This window comes from Aquarana catesbeiana, linkage group LG01, assembly GCF_042186555.1.
Source record: "Aquarana catesbeiana isolate 2022-GZ linkage group LG01, ASM4218655v1, whole genome shotgun sequence".
NCBI lineage: Eukaryota > Metazoa > Chordata > Amphibia > Anura > Ranidae > Aquarana > Aquarana catesbeiana.
Window position 1 is genome coordinate 230,452,374 of NC_133324.1, and position 21,569 is coordinate 230,473,942.

The window sequence follows — 21,569 nt, forward strand, 5'->3', positions numbered from 1 at the left end:
GATTTTGGGTTTAATACCGGTTTAAGGGAAGAATATAATGCAGCACAACTCCCAAGCAAGTTGTTGGGCATAAACTATAACAAAACTCAGCTCCCCTAAACTACAACTTGTAAAAAGTTACAAAGAAAACCTAGAAGAAAAACAATTATTTCAAACATTTGCAGTCATTATGTATAGACAGATGGTGGAAGAACATTGTCATTACATTAGAGCAAATCAGAATGCTCCCATCTCAGTAGGCTTATTTTGCCTAGAGGAGACTGTCATACCTGTCTGTGCATGTTAACCCTTACGGTGGATGCTGAAGCAGATTACTTCACAGTGATAGATGCTGAAATGCTAAGGAAAACACACTGCCACAGATACCCCAAGGGGGGAAGAGAAGAAAGGAAGCGAAAATGGGAAAGGATGTAAGTTTATTGGGTGCGAGGACAGAAGTGTGATTAAGCCTGAGAAGGATCCCTGCCATCTCTTTGCTCTGCTGTTTTTCAAGAGAGAAATTTGGCGAGATAGCCAACTAAGCAGGCAGGTCCCCTCCAAGGCCACTAGTACAGTTTAGGATGCCAACTCCTTTAAACTGGCCCAGTTCTTCCGAGCTCCCAAGGCCCCTTCATCTGAAATCTCTTGCAGTAAACACTCAAAAAGCAGCGGGGCGTTCAGCTGAACAGAAGCGTTTTCAGCTTCTGGTAAATATATTAACAAATACAACAGAGAAAGAGAAAATGATGTTTTGTGTTAGCCTATTGTGCTGCTTTTATTACATTATGTATTGCTGGTTTGGCTCAATTAATAATGCTGGTGTATTTTATGGGTAATACAAATAAAAATTGTGTTTACTACAGTATAGCTTTAAGAATTACCCCTTAATAGTATTTCTAAACCATGTTGTAATTCCACATAATACTATGCATACATTATGATTACTTACAGCCTATAATGTCACATTAGCCAAGGGTTTTTCACTAATGCTTTTATTAAAGTGCTTGTAAAGGCTACATTTTTCTTTTTTTATTTACCATAAAGTGGATGTAAACCGTCATATACACCCAGAGAAGTGAACAGCCTAAGATGATACACAGGGATGAAACAAATCTCCCTACATAAGTTTTACATGTACAGTGCCTTGAAAAAAAGTATTCACACCCCTTGAAATTTTCCACATTTTGTCATGTTACAACCAAAAACAAAAGTATTTTATTGGGATCTTATGTGATAGACCAACACAAAGTGTCAGATAATTGTGAAGTGGAAGAAAAATGATAAATGGTTTTCAAAAATGGTTTTCCAAATAATTATGTGAAAAGTGTGGTGTGCATTTGTATTCAGCCCCCCTGAGTCAATACTTTGTAGAACCCCCTTTCACTGCAATTACAGCTGCAAGTCTTTTTGGGGATGTCTCTACCAGCTTTGCACATCTAGAGAGTGATATTTTTGCCCATTCTTCTTTGCAAAATAGCTCAAGTTCTGTCAGATTGGATTGAGAGCGTCTGTGAACAGCAATGTTCAAGTCTTGCCACAGATTCTTAATTGGATTTAGGTCTGAACTTTGACTGGGCCATTCTAACACATGAATATGCTTTGATCTAAACCATTCCATTGTAGCTCTGGCTGTATGTTTAGGGTCGTTGTCCTGCTGGAAGGTGAACCTCTACCCCATTCTCAAGTATTTTGCAGACTCTTAACAGGTTTTCTTCTAAGATTGCCCTATATTTGGCTCCATCCATCTTCCCATCAACTCTGAAAAAAGCAACCCCACAACATGATGCTACCACCACAGTGGGGATGGTGTGTTTAGGGTGATGTGCAGTGCTGGTTTTCAGCCACACATAGCGTTTTGCTTCTAGGCCAAAAAGTTCAATTTTTGTCCCATCTGACCAGAGCACCTTCTTCCACATATTTTCTGTGTCCCCCACATGGCTTCTTGCAAACTGCAAATGGACTTCTTGTGGATTTCTTTCAACAAAGCCCAGATTTGTGGAGTGCACAACTAATAGTTGCCCTGTGGACAGATTCTCCCACCTGAGCTGTGGATCTCTGCAGCTCATCCATAGTTACCATGGGCCTCTTGGCTGCTTCTCCGATTAATGCTCTCCTTGCCTGGCCTGTCAGTTTAGGTGGACGACCATGTCTTGGTAGGTTTGCAGTTATGTAATACTTTTTCCGTTTTCGGATGATGGATTGAACAGTGCTCCATGAGATGTTCAATGCCTGGGATATTTTTATAACCCAACCCTGCTTTAAACTTTTCCACAACTTTATCCCTGACCTGTCTGCTGTGTTCCTTGGCCTTCATGATGCTGTTTGTCCACTAAGGTTCTCGAACAAACCTCTGAGGGCTTCACAGAACAGCTGTATTTATATTGAAATTAAATTACACACAGGTGGACTCTATTTACTAATTAGGTGACTTCTGAAAGCAGTTGGTTCCACTAGATTTTAATTAGGGGTATCAGATTAGAGGGGGCTGAATACAAATGCACACACTTTTCACATTTATTTGTAAAAAAAACTTGAAAACCATTTATCGTTTTCCATCCACTTCACAATTATGTGCCACTTTGTGTTGGTCTATCACATAAAATCTCAATAAAATACATTGACGTTTATTGACAAAATGTGAAAAATGTCAAGGGGTATGAATCATTTTTCAAGGCACTGTATCTGCTCTCTTCATCTTTATATACTGTTTTGAAAGTTCAGATTGTGTTTGGAGATGTTATCTTCCTGGTTAGCACAGCAGTGAAATATAGGAAAGAGGATTGGGATAAAGAGATATCCCAAGAAAACAATAAGGAGAATCCACCACAGTACATCATTGAAAATATCTAACAAGCTTTATTGATCTTTAAATAGTATGTTAAAACCCACAAAAAAATGACAGAAATAACATTAATGTGGAATAGTTTTCCCAAATACCCAACAATAAAAAGAAAAAAAACACACGTACAAGTGGACAACGTTGTCACAAAATGGCGACAGAACTTAAACCCCATGCACACTGCACATGCACACCCAGTACACCATGTTATTCTACGGTGCTGCTTTGGTATTAAGCCAAAAAAAAAAAAAAAAAATTATATATATTACACATATATATTATACACACACACACATGGATGTGCATGTCAATAAATGCACACAGTGTGGCTCGGGATCAAGCCTGTATGAGTACCTCCTCTAGCAAGTGGCTTGCTGGGGGGTATTAGAATGCAGAAGGTGCCAGCTGGGGACCCCAGAAGAGGAGGAATGGGGCTGCTTCTCTGCAAAACCATTGTACAGATCAGATAAGTGAAATATGTCCATTTTTTTTAAAAAAACAAAGATTAGTTACAATCCCTTTTATAATTTGCCAAACTTATAAAGCCAGATTTCCTTCATAGGAGATTAGTCAACATTGTTTTTTATTATTTTTAGCTATATCAAGGGTAGGCAACCCCCGCCACTGGTGCCGCAAGCCTCTTTTGTCGGCACTTGACTCCCTCCCCATCAGCAGAGCAGTGCAGGGAAGTATCAGTGAGACACTAATGCATTCCAATTTCAGAGTTCCCCATGCCACACCTGCACTGAGGGGGAGGCACTGTGCCCCCACACATTGTAAAAAATGGGAAACATTGTTTGGTTCTCTAACTTTGCTGTAGCTGCGATTGTCAGCTTTTGTGATGGGGAAGAGATTGGGTGCAGTTCTACTAGGGGGGCGGTCCCAGTTTCCAGGAGGAGGAGGACTGTCATTGGCCACTGCTAAAGCCAATCACAGTCCTGCTAGCCCTGCCCACCATCTGGAGAAAGATGACTCGCTTGGTTGCCACTAGCAATCTCAGAAAGAAGGGATTTCACTGTGATTGAGAAAACCACAATCAGGTGACAGTTTGTGGAATTACTGCTGAGTTTCCGGGAACTTTGTTGAAATTATTCCTGAACCTCTGCGTCACTTACTACTGAACCCCTCTGCACTCTGTGTCCCTTTAAGCCACAGCCAGTATTCAGCACAATGAAAATCACACCCAACTTTCCTGTTGTGCAGAGCGCCGCATTTTTTCTCAGCTGCGGGGCCCAACTTATGATCCTGCACACAGGCCCACTGCTTTCAGAAAATACCCCTGACCTGAGCACATTATTGTGCATCCATTCCAGATGCTTGTATGTAACATCACATACATCACACACATCCCATACATCACATAGAAGCACGTGGGCTGGATGGGAGAGGTGGACCAGCAGGATGAGTGTGCCAGGACAAGTAGATGCGTCTCATCTCTGCTTCCTTTTACCACTCTGCATATCACGCATATCATAGATGAGAAGGGGGTTCCGCGTTGGGCCAGGTGAGCGGGGGGGGGGGGGGTTCAGCGTTGGGCCAGGTGAGCGGGGGGGGGGGGGGTGTTCAGCGTTGGGCCAGATGAGCAGGGGGGGGTGTTCAGCGTTGGGCCAGGTGAGCAGGGGGGGGTGTTCAGCGTTGGGCCAGGTGAGCAGGGGGGGGTGTTCAGCGTTGGGCCAGGTGAGCGGGGGGGGGGTTCAGCGTTGGGCCAGGTGAGCGGGGGGGGGGTTCAGCGTTGGGCCAGGTGAGCAGGGGGGGGGGTTCAGCGTTGGGCCAGGTGAGCAGGGGGGGGGGTTCAGCGTTGGGCCAGGTGAGCAGGGGGGGGTTCAGCGTTGGGCCAGGTGAGCAGGGGGGGGTTCAGCGTTGGGCCAGGTGAGCAGGGGGGGGGTTCAGCGTTGGGCCAGGTGAGCAGGGGGGGGTTCAGCATTGGGCCAGGTGAGCAGGGGGGGTTCAGCATTGGGCCAGGTGAGCAGGGGGGGGTTCAGCATTGGGCCAGGTGAGCAGGGGGGGGTTCAGCGTTGGGCCAGGTGAGCAGGGGGGGGTTCAGCGTTGGGCCAGGTGAGCAGGGGGGGTTCAGCGTTGGGCCAGGTGAGCAGGGGGGGTTCAGCGTTGGGCCAGGTGAGCAGGGGGGGGTTCAGCGTTGGGCCAGGTGAGCAGGGGGGGGTTCAGCGTTGGGCCAGGTGAGCAGGGGGGGGTTCAGCGTTGGGCCAGGTGAGCAGGGGGGGGTTCAGCGTTGGGCCAGGTGAGCAGGGGGGGTTCAGCGTTGGGCCAGGTGAGCAGGGGGGGTTCAGCGTTGGGCCAGGTGAGCAGGGGGGGTTCAGCGTTGGGATAGATGAGCAAGGGGGTTCAGCGTTGGGATAGATGAGCAAGGGGGTTCAGCGTTGGGATAGATGAGCAAGGGGGTTCAGCGTTGGGATAGATGAGCAAGGGGGTTCAGCGTTGGGATAGATGAGCAAGGGGGTTCAGCGTTGGGATAGATGAGCAAGGGGGTTCAGCGTTGGGATAGATGAGCAAGGGGGTTCAGCGTTGGGATAGATGAGCAAGGGGGTTCAGCGTTGGGATAGATGAGCAAGGGGGTTCAGCGTTGGGATAGATGAGCAAGGGGGTTCAGCGTTGGGATAGATGAGCAAGGGGGTTCAGCGTTGGGATAGATGAGCAAGGGGGTTCAGCGTTGGGATAGATGAGCAAGGGGGTTCAGCGTTGGGATAGATGAGCAAGGGGGTTCAGCGTTGGGATAGATGAGCAAGGGGGTTCAGCGTTGGGATAGATGAGCAAGGGGGTTCAGCGTTGGGATAGATGAGCAAGGGGGTTCAGCGTTGGGATAGATGAGCAAGGGGGTTCAGCGTTGGGATAGATGAGCAAGGGGGTTCAGCGTTGGGATAGATGAGCAAGGGGGTTCAGCGTTGGGATAGATGAGCAAGGGGGTTCAGCGTTGGGATAGATGAGCAAGGGGGTTCAGCGTTGGGATAGATGAGCAAGGGGGTTCAGCGTTGGGATAGATGAGCAAGGGGGTTCAGCGTTGGGATAGATGAGCAAGGGGGTTCAGCGTTGGGATAGATGAGCAAGGGGGTTCAGCGTTGGGATAGATGAGCAAGGGGGTTCAGCGTTGGGATAGATGAGCAAGGGGGTTCAGCGTTGGGATAGATGAGCAAGGGGGTTCAGCGTTGGGATAGATGAGCAAGGGGGTTCAGCGTTGGGATAGATGAGCAAGGGGGTTCAGCGTTAGTATAGATGAGCAAGGGGGTTCAGCGTTGGGATAGATGAGCAGGGGGTTTCAGCGTTGGGACAGATGAGCAGGGGGGTTTAGTGTTGGGACAGATGAGCAGGGGGGATTCAGTGGTGGGACAGAAAATCAGGGGGGTAGAGCAGTGGGGCAGATGTGAAAGGAGGTGTGTTGGTGGGACAGATGAGCAGGGGGTTACAGTGGTGGGGCAGGAGAGTAGGGGGGTACAGAGGTGGGGCAGGACAGCATGAGGTACATTGGTGAGGCAGATGAGAAAGTGGGTTACAGTGGTGGGGTAGATGAGCAGATGGGTTCAGTGTTAGGACAGATGAGAAGGCGATTCAGTAGTGAGACAGAAGAGCATGGGGATACGGCGGTGAAGCGGATGAGCAGGGGGGGTTACAGTGGTGGGACAGAAGAGCAAAGGGGTACAGTGGTGGGACAGATGTGCAGGAGGTCCAGTGGTGGGAGGGATGGGAAGGGGGTTAAGTGGTGGGACAGAAAAGCAGGGGGGTACAGTGATGGGGCAGTTGAGCAGAGGGGGGGTTTCAGTGTTGGGGCAGAAAATAAAGGAGGTACATTTAGTAGGACAGATGAGCAGGGAGTTACAGCAGTGGAGCAGAGGGGTACAGAGTTGGGGCAGATGTGCAGAGGGGTGCAGAGGAGAAAGAAGGTACATCAGTGGAACACATGAGCAGGGGGTTACAGTGGTGGGACAGAAGAGCCGGAGGGAATTTAGGTGGAACAGAAGTGCAGGAGGTACTGAGGTGGGGCAGATGAGAAAGGGGGTTACAGTGGTGGGGCAGATGAGCACATAAGTTCAGTGTTCGGACAGATGAGAAGATAGTTCGGAGGTGAGACAGAAGAGCATGGGGGTACGGCGGTGGAGCAGATGTTGGAGGCAGATGAGATAGGGGGGACAGTGGTGGGGCAAATGAGAAAGGGGGAGCATTGGGGGCAGCAGATGAGAAAGGGGGAACATTGGTGGGGCAAATGAGAAAGGGGGAACATTGGTGGGGCAGATGAGCAGGGTAGTACAGTAGGGAGACAGATGAGAAAGGGGGTTACAGTGGCGGGGCGGATGAGAAAGGGGGTTACAGTGGCGGGGCTGATGAGAAAGGGGGTTACAGTGGCGGGGCAGATGAGAAAGGGGGTTACAGTGGCGGGGCAGATGAGAAAGGGGGTTACAGTGGCAGGGCAGATGAGAAAGGGGGTTACAGTGGCAGGGCAGATGAGAAAGGGGGTTACAGTGGCGGGGCAGATGAGAAAGGGGGTTACAGTGGCGGGGCAGATGAGAAAGGGGGTTACAGTGGCGGGGCAGATGAGAAAGGGGGTTACAGTGGCGGGGCAGATGAGAAAGGGGGTTACAGTGGCGGGACAGATGAGAAAGGGGGTTACAGTGGCGGGACAGATGAGAAAGGGGATACAGTGGCGGGACAGATGAGAAAGGGGATACAGTGGCGGGACAGATGAGAAAGGGGGTACAGTGGCGGGACAGATGAGAAAGGGGGTACAGTGGCGGGACAGATGAGAAAGGGGGTACAGTGGCGGGGCAGATGAGAAAGGGGGTACAGTGGCGGGGGAAAGATGAGAAAGGGGTTACAGCAGTGGGGCAGATGAGCAGGGGGTTACAGTGGTGGGGCAGATGAGCAGGGGGTTACAGTGGTGGGGCAGATGAGCAGGGGGGTACAGTGGTGAAACAGATTTGCAGAAGGGACAGTGACCTGAAGGTGTATCAATTAGGGCTGATCCAAGGTGTGGAGTTGCAGGAATTAGGGCTGATCTGAGGCGTGAGAGTGCAGGATGTTAATTTCTTACTACTCAAGTAGTTTACAGCATTTACTTTATAAAAAATCCTTTTCGTGATTGAGTGTGTGAAGTTGATATTTTTTTGTTATAAAATCGGCACGCTCAATTTCTTTGAAAACATTTGGCACACTGTGCTCAAAAGGTTGCCTACCCATGAGCTATATGCTAGTTTATGTAGCATTTGAAGTATTTATAAAGTTGCAAATGAAACTATCTGCCCAGATTAAGGCCGGGTTCACACTGGTACGACAAACGCTCCGACATTGGGAGCTCATGTCGCATGACGTGTGAAAATCAATGTTTCCCTACTGGAGCCGTCCTAACTGGTCCGACACAAGTCGGTCCGACTCTGAAAATGCTCCCTGTATTACTTTGGTCTGACTTTGATCCTACTTCAGCGCACTATCATTGAAGTCGGATCACCGTCTTGCATGATCTGACTTTGGCATGCGACTTGTGCTCTGATGATCTCGAGGGGGAACTCCGCGCCAAATTTTAAATAAAAAAACCGGCATGGGTTCCCCCTCCAAGAGCATACCAGGCCCTTCGGTCTGGTATGGATTTTAAGGGGAACCCCCTACGCCGAAAAAAAACGGCGTGGGGGTCCCCCCAAAATCCATACCAGACCCTTATCCCAGCACACAGCCCGGCCGATCAGGAAAAAAGGGGTGGGGACGAGCGAGCGCGCCCCCCCCCGAAATGTACCAGGCCGCATGCCCTCAACATGGGGGGGGTGGGTGCTTTGGGGCGGGGGGCGCCCTACGGCCCCCCACCCCAAAGCACCTTGTCCCCATGTTGATGAGAACAAGGGCCTCTTTCCAACAACCCTGGCCGTTGGTTGTCGGGGTCTGTGGGCGGGGGGACTTATCAGAATCCAGGAGCCCCCTTTAATAAGGGGGCCCCCAGATTCTGGCCCCCCACCCTATGTGAAAAACCCCATGCCTATATAAGTCGTTGCGCACTGTGCACGTGGCATTACAGCAGGAGAGAGCGTTGTGTCAACATCAGAAGAAGAGAAGAGGGAAGAAGACGATGGAGAAGACCAGGCCACCGCTAGCAACAGAGCGGGCAAAAGAGCAGAAGATAGCGGAGGAGCCCGGCAGAAGATATCGGAGAGCGGGAGAAGAGGCCGGAGAGTGCAGAGAAGTTGGCAGAGACCCCCAAAGTCGGAAGACGACCCCCCGGAGCTGCCTAATAAATTACTTTAAAAACCTGTCTAGTGTGTTTTTTTATTGTATTGCCACTTTTTTCCCAGGTAAATGGGTAGAGGATTCATATAGGGTGGGAGGCCGGGATCTGGTATGGATTTTGGGCGGACCCCCACGCTGGCTTTTCGGCGTAGGGGGTTCCCCTTAAAATCCATACCAGTCCGAAGGGCCTGGTATGCTCTTGGAGGGGGAACCCATGCCGGTTTTTTATTTAAAATTTGCCATGGAGTTCCCCCTCAAGATTCATATCAAACACAGTGCCTGGTATTGGCGAGGATCCAAGTCGGATCCCTGTTCACTGAAAGTCGGACGTATGTCGGCTTCAAGTCGCAGGGCAAAGTCGGATCCAAAGTAGGACGGCTGTCGTGTCGCACCAGTGTGAACCCGGCCTAATTCACCATTATGAAGTGCTCATTTCAATTACTTCCCATGCACTGCACTTTTGCCCAAGTTCACAATTGATGCAGATTCACCAATGAAAATCGCCACATATTCACAAGATACCATTCTTCCAGAAGCACATTTGTGAGGTCAGGCACTGATGTGGACAAGAAGGTCTGGCTCACAGACTCCACTCTAATTAATCCCTAAGGTATTGAGGTCAGGATTCTGTGTAGGTGCGTAAAGACATGGATGAGCGAGTTTGGGGTGGAGGAACTTCACAGCCTGCACATAGTCCTGACCTCAACCCGAAAGAACACCTTTGGGATGAATAGAGCGAAGACTGCGAGAGCCAGCCCTTCTCGTCCAACATCAGTACCTGATCTCACAAATGCGCTTCTGGAAGAATGGTCAAACATTCCCATAGACACACTCCTAAACCTTGTGGACAGCCGTCCCAGAAGAGTTGAAGCTGTTATAGAGGCAAAGGGTGGGCCAATTCAATATTTGAACCCTATGGACTAAAACTGGGATGCCATTAAAGTTCACTTTTGTGTAAAGGCAGGGGTCCCAATACTTTTGGTAATATAGCGTATATGAGAGCTGACAGACATTAAGGACTCTCTCTCTCTGCTCTGGAAGTCTACTGCTGGATAAAAAGCCTGGCTGCTGACACAGTGCTAAAAAGGTACATATACTGTTTGTTTGGGGAACCAATTAGAGGGCACCCTGTCAGGAACTGACATATGTTTTGTTACTAGCTCGAGCGAACAGTGGTTTGTTTTATGTTATGGGCTTGCTATACAAAACCTCCTGCATTGAATTGTATTTGTTTACTGCCTTGCTTAATCACTTGCTGACCGCAATGACGGCTACACCACGGCTGGCTAGTTCTGGGAGGGCATCTATTGACGACCTCCTGTGCTCGCGCTTCGCAGAGCAGAGACTGCAAGCCATGCCTTCTCATCCAACATCAGTGCCTGACCACACAAATGCGCTTCTGGAAGAATGGTCAAACATTCCCATAGACACACTCCTATACCTTGTGCAAAGCCTTCCCAGAAGAGTTTAAGCTGAAAAGTGTGGGCCATATCAATATTGAACCTTACGGACTAAGACGCCATTAAAATTTCACGCGCGTGTATGGTGTGGGATTTTTGTGACATAGGTATTGTCATACTGACGTTTTCCTAGGATGCTTTTCATAAACAAAATAATATTTTGTACTCATTTTTTTAAGGTGCTGCACTACAGGTGGGGGGTTGATTTTAGTTATCTGAGCCAGTGATTGTTGTAACTATTTTTTTTCTTTGGGCATCTATGATACCGTGTTTGTATAATGTTGTAAACAAATTAAAATAATTTTCCCCAAAAAAATAAATTTCATATGCGTGTAAAGGCAGGTGTACCAATACTTTTGACAATATAGTGTATGTTTAGAAATGTACTCTGAATGAGGCCCTAGAGTTCTTATAAAAGAGACCAAACTAACAACCTTTTATCCAGAGTCTAAGCATGGGGGGGGAAGGGGCCATAAGTCCTTTGAAAAACTTGTAACTGTAGGTGAAAATGATAAACTGCAGCAAAACCAGGGAGGCATTGATGCTTACAAAAGAGCTAAGGTTTGGGAAGCCTATTCTGAACGAGTACACGTGGCACTGAAGCCAAGTAAAATGCTAGCTAAAATCCATGTGCATTCACTGGCACCCCAATTTTCCAGTGTGAAAAATCCCAGTTATCATGGAAATAGATGCTTCTGTCCAATACAGTGGTTCTCAATCCCTGTCCTCAGGGCCCACTAACAGGCCAGGTTTGCAAGATAACTGAAATACATCACAGGTGATATAATTTGCTGCTCAGTGATTGCAGTATTCTAGTCTGCTTCTCCCCAAGGTAATACATAAAACCTGGCCTGTTGGTGGGTCCTGAGGACAGGAGTTGAGAACCACTGGTCCAATACATCCCCAAGTGCGTCATTTAGGTCTCTAGAAAAATAGGTTTCCAGCAGAGACCCTATATTCCTAATAAAAAAAAAAAATATTAAAAAATAAATAAAAAAACAAAAAACTACTATCACACTACAGTCCTACAGGATATAGCAACTGTCTAGTCTAAGGCGGGCCATAGACAGTTTGAACTCTAGCCAAGATTTGAACCAAGTATGGGCAGGCTGAATGTATCCAAGTTTATCCATTGATCAATTGGGTACAACTAGACTGCTGGCTTTTACATGCCATTATCGCTAACACAGGCTTCCCCTGTCTCTCCCCCCCCCCCCCCCCACACTAGGAGAATACAATTGTTCGGGGGGATGCATTCCCCTGTCCACACTGTTTATGGTTGCAGCAAAGAAATTTGCTCCATTTGAGGCTGGCATTATAGAGGATCAGTTTTGGTAAATCAAGGTTAAATGCACATTCAGAAGATAAGTTGACACCACCAATTATATGTTATAACAGACAGATACCTGTGCACATCTTCCAAGCTCTTTTCTGTCCAGGTAATGGAAGATTTTTAAGGCAATTTCATATGGAAGTTGAATATCAAAGAAAGGGATTTCATTTATTTCATTCTGTGGAAAAAGGGGAAAATAAAAATATGAACAGACCAGTAAGGATTAAAAAAAAGTTTGCATCATATGTTGTTTTTTCAGGCTTCCAGCAATTTTACCTATTAACTTGATTTGTATAGTGCATATGCTACCTTTTTTAAACAGTAAATGAAAGGAAGTTGAAGAATCGCTATGATCTACAGGTGAGTTATTCTGAAATTAACAATTACATAATTGAGTTTTTTTAAATGTATCACAATTTTTTTTTCCTACAAGAAAATGACTGGGAGGTGCTAAGGAAGCAACTACTCCTATTACATGTGGTCTGGGGCCCAACCCTGACTACCACTTTCTTATATTTAGCAGCTGTATATTTATATTACAACTCCAATTCCAAAAAGGTTGGGACACTGTACAATCTACAAAAAAACAGAAAGCAATGGACTTAAAAATCTCTTAAACCCATGTTTTGTCACAGTGGAATCTATTATTAAATAGTGGAACATATATTAAATGATTAAACAGAGAAAACTTACAATTTTAAGAAATACAAAATAAGGTCATTTTGAATTTGATGGCTGCAACACACCTCAAAAAAATTGGCACAGGACAACAAAAAGCAAGTGGTACTTACAATAAAGAGGTGGAAGAACATTTAGCAACCAATTAGGTTAATTGGCAATAGGTTAGTATCATGGCTGGGTATAAAAAGAGCATCTTAGAGAGTCAGAGTGTCTCAGAAGTAAGCCCGGGTTCACACCATAATGCGCTGCGGACCGCACAGGAGCGCTGTGCGTCCCTGTTCACAGTTTCAGGGACAAATCAGGGCCGATTCTATGCCTGAATTCGGCCCTGAAACGCAGCCAAAGACACAGTGTTTTTGTGCAGTGCGCACCGCAGCCGCCCCGGAAATATGTGAACCGGCTCCATAGGGAGCCGGTCACATTCTCCTGCTATGCGAATTAGATGTGCGGAAACGCACATCTAATTCGCATAGGTGTGAACCCGGGCTAAAGATGGACAGAGGACCCCCAATTTGAAAGGCGCATCTAAAAATTGTCAAACAATTTCAGAATAATGTTCCTCGATGTAAAATTGCAAAGATTTAACAATATATTACCCTCTACAATTCATATCATCAAAAGATTCTGGAGAAATCTCTGCACACAAGGGAAAAAGGTCGAAACGCAGTATTGGATGCCCGTGATATTCAGGCCCTCAGTCTGCACTGCATTAAAAACAGGCATGATTCTGCGATGGGCATCACTGCATGGGCCCAGGAATACTTCCAAAAATAACTGTCTGTGAACACAGATCATGCCGTCCAACAACGCAAGGTAAAGCTCTATTGTGCAAAGAAGAAGCCATATCTGAACATGATCCAGAAACACTGCCATCTTCTCTGGGCCAAAGCTCATTTAAACTGGTCTGTTGCAAAGTGGAAAACTGGTCTGTGGTCAGATGAATCAAAATTTGACATGCTTTTTGGCAACAATGGGAGCTGTATTCTCCGGACTAAAGAGGGGAGGGACCTTCTGGCTTATCAGAGCGCAGTTCAAAATCCTGAATGATGGCATGGGGGTGCATTAGTGCATATCAAATGGGCAACTTACACATCTGGATGGGCACCATCAATGCTTAAAGTAATACGGTCTGCACAATTATTAGTCAAGTTGTATTTTTGAGAACTTATTTCTTTATTTAACAACAGGGCTCTCGGTCAATCCAATGCACTATTATTGGGCAACTATTAGTGCGCGGAATTATTATGCAACTAAATTAAAAAATATTTTCCCATTTCGCTTGTTTATTTAAATCTGTTAAAGTGAGAATAATAAACCAACACAAAATTTACAATTTTAAGGCCTCTTGCGCACGATACTCCTGTTTGAGTATCTACTTATTCAGGCTTTTTTTGTACGTATTTGCACGCAATTTCGCACATATGCTAGAGCTGCACAATTAATCGTTAAAAAATCATGATCTCGATTCACCCCCGAGATCTCTCCTGCAGAGGTTGCCAATTCTTTTATATAAACAAGAGGAGAGACTTTATCTGCTCACTCAGCTGTCAAAAGAAAGCACTGGGGCATTCTGCCAAGTCTTTTAACTTGAAACATTGTAACTAAGCTTCCTTCTTAGATCAAAGGGATAGAACTTCTGTGTGAATAAATAATCTGGGCAGTCTGACAAGTTTTCAATGTGTAAATGCAGGAAGTTTAACCACTTAAAGTTAAATGTTTTTCTGATACTTCTTTCTTAAAGCGGATGTAAACCTGAAATTATTATTTATTTTTTTTTTATCATACTGTAGAGTATAAGATTTCCTGTCATTTGAGCCCAGTCTTGCCACACAGAGTTAATCCATCTCTGAGCAATCCTCTTATTGTTCAGTGAGATAAATCTTGACAAACTGAGAAAAACTTTGTCAAATCCTCCCCCTTGCTGTGACAGGTGATTTCCATATCTCGTGCACTAGCCTAAGACATGCATTATTTTTTAATTCCCTCCCCCCACTCCTTTCTTCAGCAGCTCTGCAAGGATTGGCTGTTCCACACCTCAGCATGATTTGGCATGCTGAAGTCATGTGGTTACTTTCCTGTCTTTTCACTGGATGTTAGAGATCATAGCAGAAGTTCAGCAGAAGTTCAATGTTAGAAATACACAGAAGAAACAAGGGACAAGAGACAAGGGGAGTGTAGAGGTGGGCGGGAAGTATACTGGCATCATCATCTCCACCCACCGAGCTCCAGACAACAGACCCACCCACAGAATCTGCAGTTTTTTAGCTCTCATAACAGACAGAGGGGAGACATTTGACAGGTAAAGATACATGCAGGAGGCATGTATATCCTTATAGATAACCCCTATGGCAGTAGTTTAGAAAGGATGACATTGGGTTTACATCCACTAAGTTAAAAAATCAATATTTTTTGCTAGAAAATTACTTGGAACCCCCAAACATTATATATATTTTAGCAGAGACCCTAGGGAATAAAATCGCAATTGCTGCAATATTTTATGTCACACTGTATTTGCCCAGCAGTCTTTCAAATGCAATTTTTTGGGGAAAAATACACTTCAATGAATAAAAAAAACCAAACAGTAAAGTTAGCCCAATTTTTTTGTTTTAATGTGAAAGGTGATGTTATGCCGGGAGAATCGTGATCTATCTTCTAAGCAAAAAAATCATGATTCTCATTTTAGCCAGAATCGTGCAGCTCTAACATATGCGTCTGTGCAAAAAAGGCATTCTCACGTTTTTGTTCTGCACAGTATGTAAATGGACATTTTGAGCACGAGGCCTAAATTACTGACCAAAAATGGCGATTTTTCTATTTATTTTTTTACTGAAGAATGCACAGTGCTTGTTTATGCACCTGTGTGCCTATATAGGCACAGTACAATTAATATGGGCTGTATTTTAGGTCAGTAAAAAAATAAATAAAAAAAGAGCTGTACTGAGCTTTTTCAAGCTGCAGTGTGCAAGAGGCCCAAGAAGGGCCCACAAGTTCTCAATAGCGGTCAGGTGAGGAAGGGGCCATGTCATTCTTTCATCTTTAAGGCCCTTACTGGCTAGCCACACAGTGTAGTACTTTGATGCATGTGATGGAGCATTGTCCTGCAGACTTTTTCCTGTACCACTGCTTGAAGAAAGTGCCTTCTAAAAACTGGCAGTAGGTTTGGGAGTTGATTTTGAGTCCATCTTCAACACGAAAAGGTCCAGCAAGCTCATTCTCAAATCTTTGGCAGTTAATTTGTGACTTTTTTTTTTTCTCAACACGTTGACTTGCGACCCTGTTGACTATGTGCAACAAAGCTTTGATGGTTCTGTGATCATGCTCCAATATCTTAGCAATTTCAAGAGTGCTGCATCCCTCTGAAAGACTTTTTACAAGTCAGTTAAATCTGTTTTGGCCCATTTTGCCTGAGGAAAAGAAGCTGCCTGATAGCTATGCACACCTTGATATAGGGCCACGCCCAACCTCATTACACAAATACACATCACCTGATATGCTTAAATCCAATAAACATTCAAGTTTATACAGCTTGGAGTTGATCAATATGCATAAAAATGATGATTTGGTCAAAATACTCACTTGCCTAATAATTGTGCACACGGTGTACAGTCGCTTGAAAAAGTATTCATACCCCTTGACATTTTGCACATTTTGTCATGTTACAACCAAAAACCTAAATGTATTTTATTGGGATTTTATGTGATAGACCAACACAAAGTGGCACATAATTGTGAAGTGGAAGAAAAATGATAAATGGTTTCCACATTTTTTTACAAATAAATATCTGAAAAGTGTGTGCATTTGTATTTAGCCCCTTTACTCTGATATCCCTACATAAAATCTAGTGGGACCAATTGCCCTCAGAAGTCACCGAATTTGTAAATAGAATCCACCTGTGTGTAATTTAATTTCAGTATAAGTACAGCTGTTCTGTGAAGCCCTCAGAGGTTTGTTAGAGAACCTTAGTGATCATACAGAATCATGCAGGCCAAGGAACACACCAGACAGGTCAGGGATAAAGTTGCGAAGAAGTTAAACCACTTGCCGACCGCCGCACACCTATTTACGTCGGCAGAATGGCCCAGGCAGGTAAAAGGGTGTACTCGGCGGCCAACAATTGCGGCAAGGAGAGGCAGAACGGGGAGATGCCTATGTAAACAAGGCATTTCTCTGTTCTGCCTAGCAACATGACAGACATCTACTGCTCCCTGTCATCGGGAACAGTGATCTGTCATGTTGTAGCGAGTCCACCCCCCCTACAATTAGAACACATCCAGGGAACACACTTAACCCCTGGATCGCCCCCTAGTGTTTAACCCCTTCCCTGCCAGTGTCATTTATACAGTAATCAGTGGCAATTTGTAGCTCTGATCGCTGTAGAAGTGTCAATGGTCCCAAAATAGTGTCAAACGTGTCCGATCTGTCCGCCATAATGTCGCAACCCCGATTTTAAAAAAATGTAAAAATTTTAAATCGCAGATCGCCACCATTACTAGTAAAAAAAAATAATAATAAACGCCATAAACCTATCCCCTATTTTGTAGACGCTATAACTTTTGCGCAAAACCAATCAACATACGCCTATTGCGATTTTTTATCAAAAATATATAGAAGAATACATATCTGCCTAAACTGTGGAAGAAATTTGTTTTTATATATTTTTGGGGGATATTAATTATAGCAAAAAGTATATTGCAAAATATTGCTTTTTTTTTTTCAAAACTGTCGGTCTTTTTTGTTTATAGCGCAAAAAATAAAAACCGCAGAGGTGATCAAATACCATCAAAAGAAAGCTCTATTTGTAAGAAAAAAAAAGGACGTCAATTTTGTTTTGGCACAACATCGCACGACTGCGTAATTGTCAGCTAAAACGACGCAGTGCCGAATTGCAAAAAATGCTCTGGTCAGGAACGGGGTAAATCCTCCGGGGCTGAAGTGGTTAAAGCAGGGTTAGGTTATAAAAAAAATCCAAGCTTTGAACATCTCACGGCATGGCACAACCGCAAACCTACCAAGCCATGGCCGTCCACCTAAACTGACAGGCTGGGGCAAGGAGAGTATTAATCAGAGAAGCAGCCAAGATGCCCATGGTAACTCTGGAGGAACTGCAGAGAACACCAGTTCAGGTGGGAGAATCTGTCTGCAGGACAATTATTAGTCCTGCACTCCACAAATCTGTCCTTTATGAAAGAGTGGCAAGAAGAAAGCCACTGTTCAAAAAAAAAAAAAAAAAAAGCCATAAGAAGTCCCATTTGCAGTTTGCAAGAAGCCATGTGGGGGAAGGTGCTCTGGTCAGATGAGCAAAAAAATGAACTTTTGGTGAGATACTTCCAATAGGAAATCACATCTAAAGGGATGCAGACCCAGCAGCTTTCCTCATTAGAGCCCTGCAGGCACACAGCTGATTGATAACAATGAAACCATTCCAATTAGACTGACTTTCCCACATGGACACAGACAAACACACAGGGATTTCTTCAGAAGAACAAAAAGGTAGGAATCTGAAACAAAGTTAGTTAAAATCCTTGTAATGTACATACCCTGTTCCCCCGAAAATAAGGCCTAGCATGAGTTTCTGGGATGGCTGCAATATAAGCCCTTCCCCGAAAATAAGCCCTAGTTAAAGTCCTTGTAAAAATCATGTAATCCGTTCTGTAAAAAGATTACATAAACGTGCAGTGTGTTTCCTTATGTAACTTTATTGTGGAAGACACCTCATTTACAGCACTGCTGGGAGCTCACTTGACCCTCGGGAGCTGTTCTCCTCCCAGCTGACAGCAGCCTCTCCCTCTACAGTGCTCGAAGTGGGCTGACGTCAGTGGGGATCTCCGCTTCTCTCTCTGCAGTATTCGGAGCAGGGAAGAAGAGCCCGGCGGGTCACGTGAGTGCCCAGCGGCGCTGCAAATAAGGAATTTTCCACAATAAAGTTACACAAGAAGACACACTGTACATTATATAATCTTTTTTTACAGAACGGATTACATAATTTTACAAAGTCTTTAACAAAGGTTTATTTTTGGGATTACAGAATGTCACAATGCTGACTCCTGAGCTGACAGGGGGAGGAACTTTTTTGTACATACCGTAAATAAGACATCCCCTGAAAATAAGCCCTAGTGTGTTTTTTGTATCCAAAATTAATATAAAAGACCCAGGCTTATTTTCGGGGAAACACAGCAGGTCACCCAGAGGGGAATGTTACTCCAAGTACAAACATCCAGTTTCTTTTCATACGCTACCTGACTGAACTGTTAAATTTGTGATTCTAGCTGGAATACACAAACAAGTAAAACTGGGAAGATTATGTACTAGACTAGTTTTCAGCAGCAAAATATTCTTGTTATACAGATTAACGTGAAGCTTTGAATAATGTTAGATTTATTATGATACAGTGAAAACCCACACATTTGGCTGATCTCCAAATGACTACTTGGTGCTTTGTAGATGCAGCAGTCTGTTCATTTTACTTTTTTACTCAACTGATTTTTTCCCCTTTTTCAATCGTTCAGACCTAAAAAAAAACTTTTACTGCTAACTGGGAATGAAAAAAAATTCCTAAGTCATGATTTGAGTTTGCACTACGTAGTAAGTGAAGTGTTAGGACTCCCACCTATTTATGGTTATTTTTATTCGACACTTTATAGAGTTCATCTAGAGAAAAATGTTGTGCTTTCTATAGATTGAAATTGATGGCAGCAACACTAATCCAAAAAGCTGGGTCAGGGCAATAAAAAGCAGGAAAAGTACTCCAGTTCCAAAAATGTTGGACACAGAGCCATGTTTACCACAGTGTAGCATCCCCTCTTCTTTTACAACACTCTAAGACCCTATACACCAGCGGTTCTCAACCTGGGGGTCGCGACCCCCTGGGGGGTCGATTGCCCATTCTCCAGGGGGTCGCGAATGCTGGCCGAGACAGACCCGAAGTTCCTGCCTGAGTCCGTCCGTCTCGGCCAGCGAGATGTCACTTCCTGGAGAGGAGGGACTACACGGAAGTGACGTTCCGTCGCCGCCATCTTGGTACTCTCGTCCGCAGTAAGGCTTAGACTTAGAAGTCGGCAAGCGGACATCTTTGTACACCCACCGAAATCCGCTTGCTGCGGACGAGTGTACCAAGAGGGAGGCAACGAAACTTGCTGAAGAAGAAGAACACCTGTGACTTCTGGTAAGTCAGACACACAGGAAATGCTGACAAGACAACATTTTTTTTTATTATGGAGATATATATATATATATATATATATTTATTGATGGGCACAGTGGCTGCATTTGATGGCACAGTTGCAGCGTTTTAATGGGGGTTTTTTTCTGATTGTTTCAGTTTGTTTGCGCCCCCACCACTGATTTATATATAAACGTTGCGGTTGATTCCTCAAAAGTGGTTATTCCGTGCCAGTGCTAGATACACAAAGTGTATAGCTTCCAAACATGTATCTAGCACTGGCACGGAATAACTACTTTTGAGGAACCAACTGGGACGTATATATATATATATACACGACGTATATATATAAGAACACCTGTGACTTCTGGTAAGTCAGACACACAGGAAAAGCTGACAAGACAACATTTTTTTATTATGGAGATATATATATATATATATATATATCTCCATAATAAAAAAAATGTTGTCTTGTCAGCTTTTCCTGTGTGTCTGACTTACCAGAAGTCACAGGTGTTCTTATATATATATACGTCGTATATATATATATACGTCCCAGTTGGTTCCTCAAAAGTAGTTATTCCGTGCCAGTGCTAGATACATGTTTGGAAGCTATACACTTTGTGTATCTAGCACTGGCACGGAATAACCACTTTTGAGGAATCAACCGCAACGTTTATATATAAATCAGTGGTGGGGGCGCAAACAAACTGAAACAATCAGAAAAAAACCCCCATTAAAACGCTGCAACTGTGCCATCAAATGCAGCCACTGTGCCCATCAATTGTCGCCACTGTGCCAGCAAACGCCGCCACTGTGCCATCAAATGCAGCCATTGTGCCCATCAATTGTCGCCACTGTGCCAGCAAACACCGCCACTGTGCCATCAAATGCAGCCACTGTGCCCATCAATTGTCGCCACTGTGCCAGCAAACGCTTCCACTGTGCCATCAAACGCAGGAACTGTGCCCTTTAATTGTTGCCACTGTGCCAAACGCAGCCACTGTGCCCATTAATTGTCGCCACTGTGCCAGCAAACGTCGCCACTGTGCCCATCAATTGTCGCCACTGTGCCATCAAACACAGCCACTGTGCCCAACAATTGTCGCCACTGTGCCAGCAAATGCCGCCACTGTGCCATCAAACGCAGCCACTGTGCCCTTTAATTGTTGCCACTGTGCCAAGGGCAGCCACTGTGCCCATCAATTGTCGCCACTGTGCCAGCAAACATTGCCACTGTGCCAGCAAACGTTGCCACTGTGCCATCAAACGCAGCTACTGTGCCATCAAATGCAGCCACTGACCCCTTTAATTGTTGCCACTGTGCCAAACGCAGCCACTGTGCCCATAAATTGTCGCCATGGTGCCAGCAAACGTTGCCACCTGTGCCATCAAACGCAGCCACTGTGCCCTTTAATTGTTACCACTGTGCCAAACGCAGCCACTGTGCCAGCAAACGTCCCACTGTGCAGCCACTGTGCCCATCAATTGTTGCCACTGTGCCAGCAAACGCCGCCACTGTGCCAGCAAACGCGACCAGCAAAAATAATTTTACTGTTAGGGGTCCCCACAACTTGGGAAATTTTATCAAGGGGTCACGGCACTAGGAAGGTTGAGAACCACTGCTATACACTCTATTAGATTTTTTGCAGATTTTTATCTTCAGATTGACCAAATCCACGTAGTGCAAAAGCCTGCCTGATTGCATAAAAATTGAAACTCGTTAAGGTTTGACCTCATTATATGGTTTTAGTAAATCTGAAGACAAAAATCTGCAGAAAATCTAATAGTGTGTATGGTAGAGCTGCACGATTCTGGCCAAAATGAGAATCACGATTTTTTTGCTTAGACTAAAAAGATCGATTCTCTCACGATTCTCGCGACGTAAAATCATTTTTA

General features: G+C 45.0%; 1 protein-coding gene across 1 annotated transcript in view; it reads right to left on the reverse strand.

Annotated features, from left to right (window-relative positions):
- FBXW8 (F-box and WD repeat domain containing 8) overlaps positions 1 to 21,569 on the reverse strand; it is a 211,775-nt gene that overhangs the window by 152,269 nt on the left and 37,937 nt on the right. Inside the window, exon 2 of the mRNA XM_073625799.1 lies at positions 11,904 to 12,008. Coding sequence (XP_073481900.1) covers positions 11,904 to 12,008 — 105 coding nt within the window. The remainder of the gene's footprint in view (positions 1 to 11,903; positions 12,009 to 21,569) is intronic.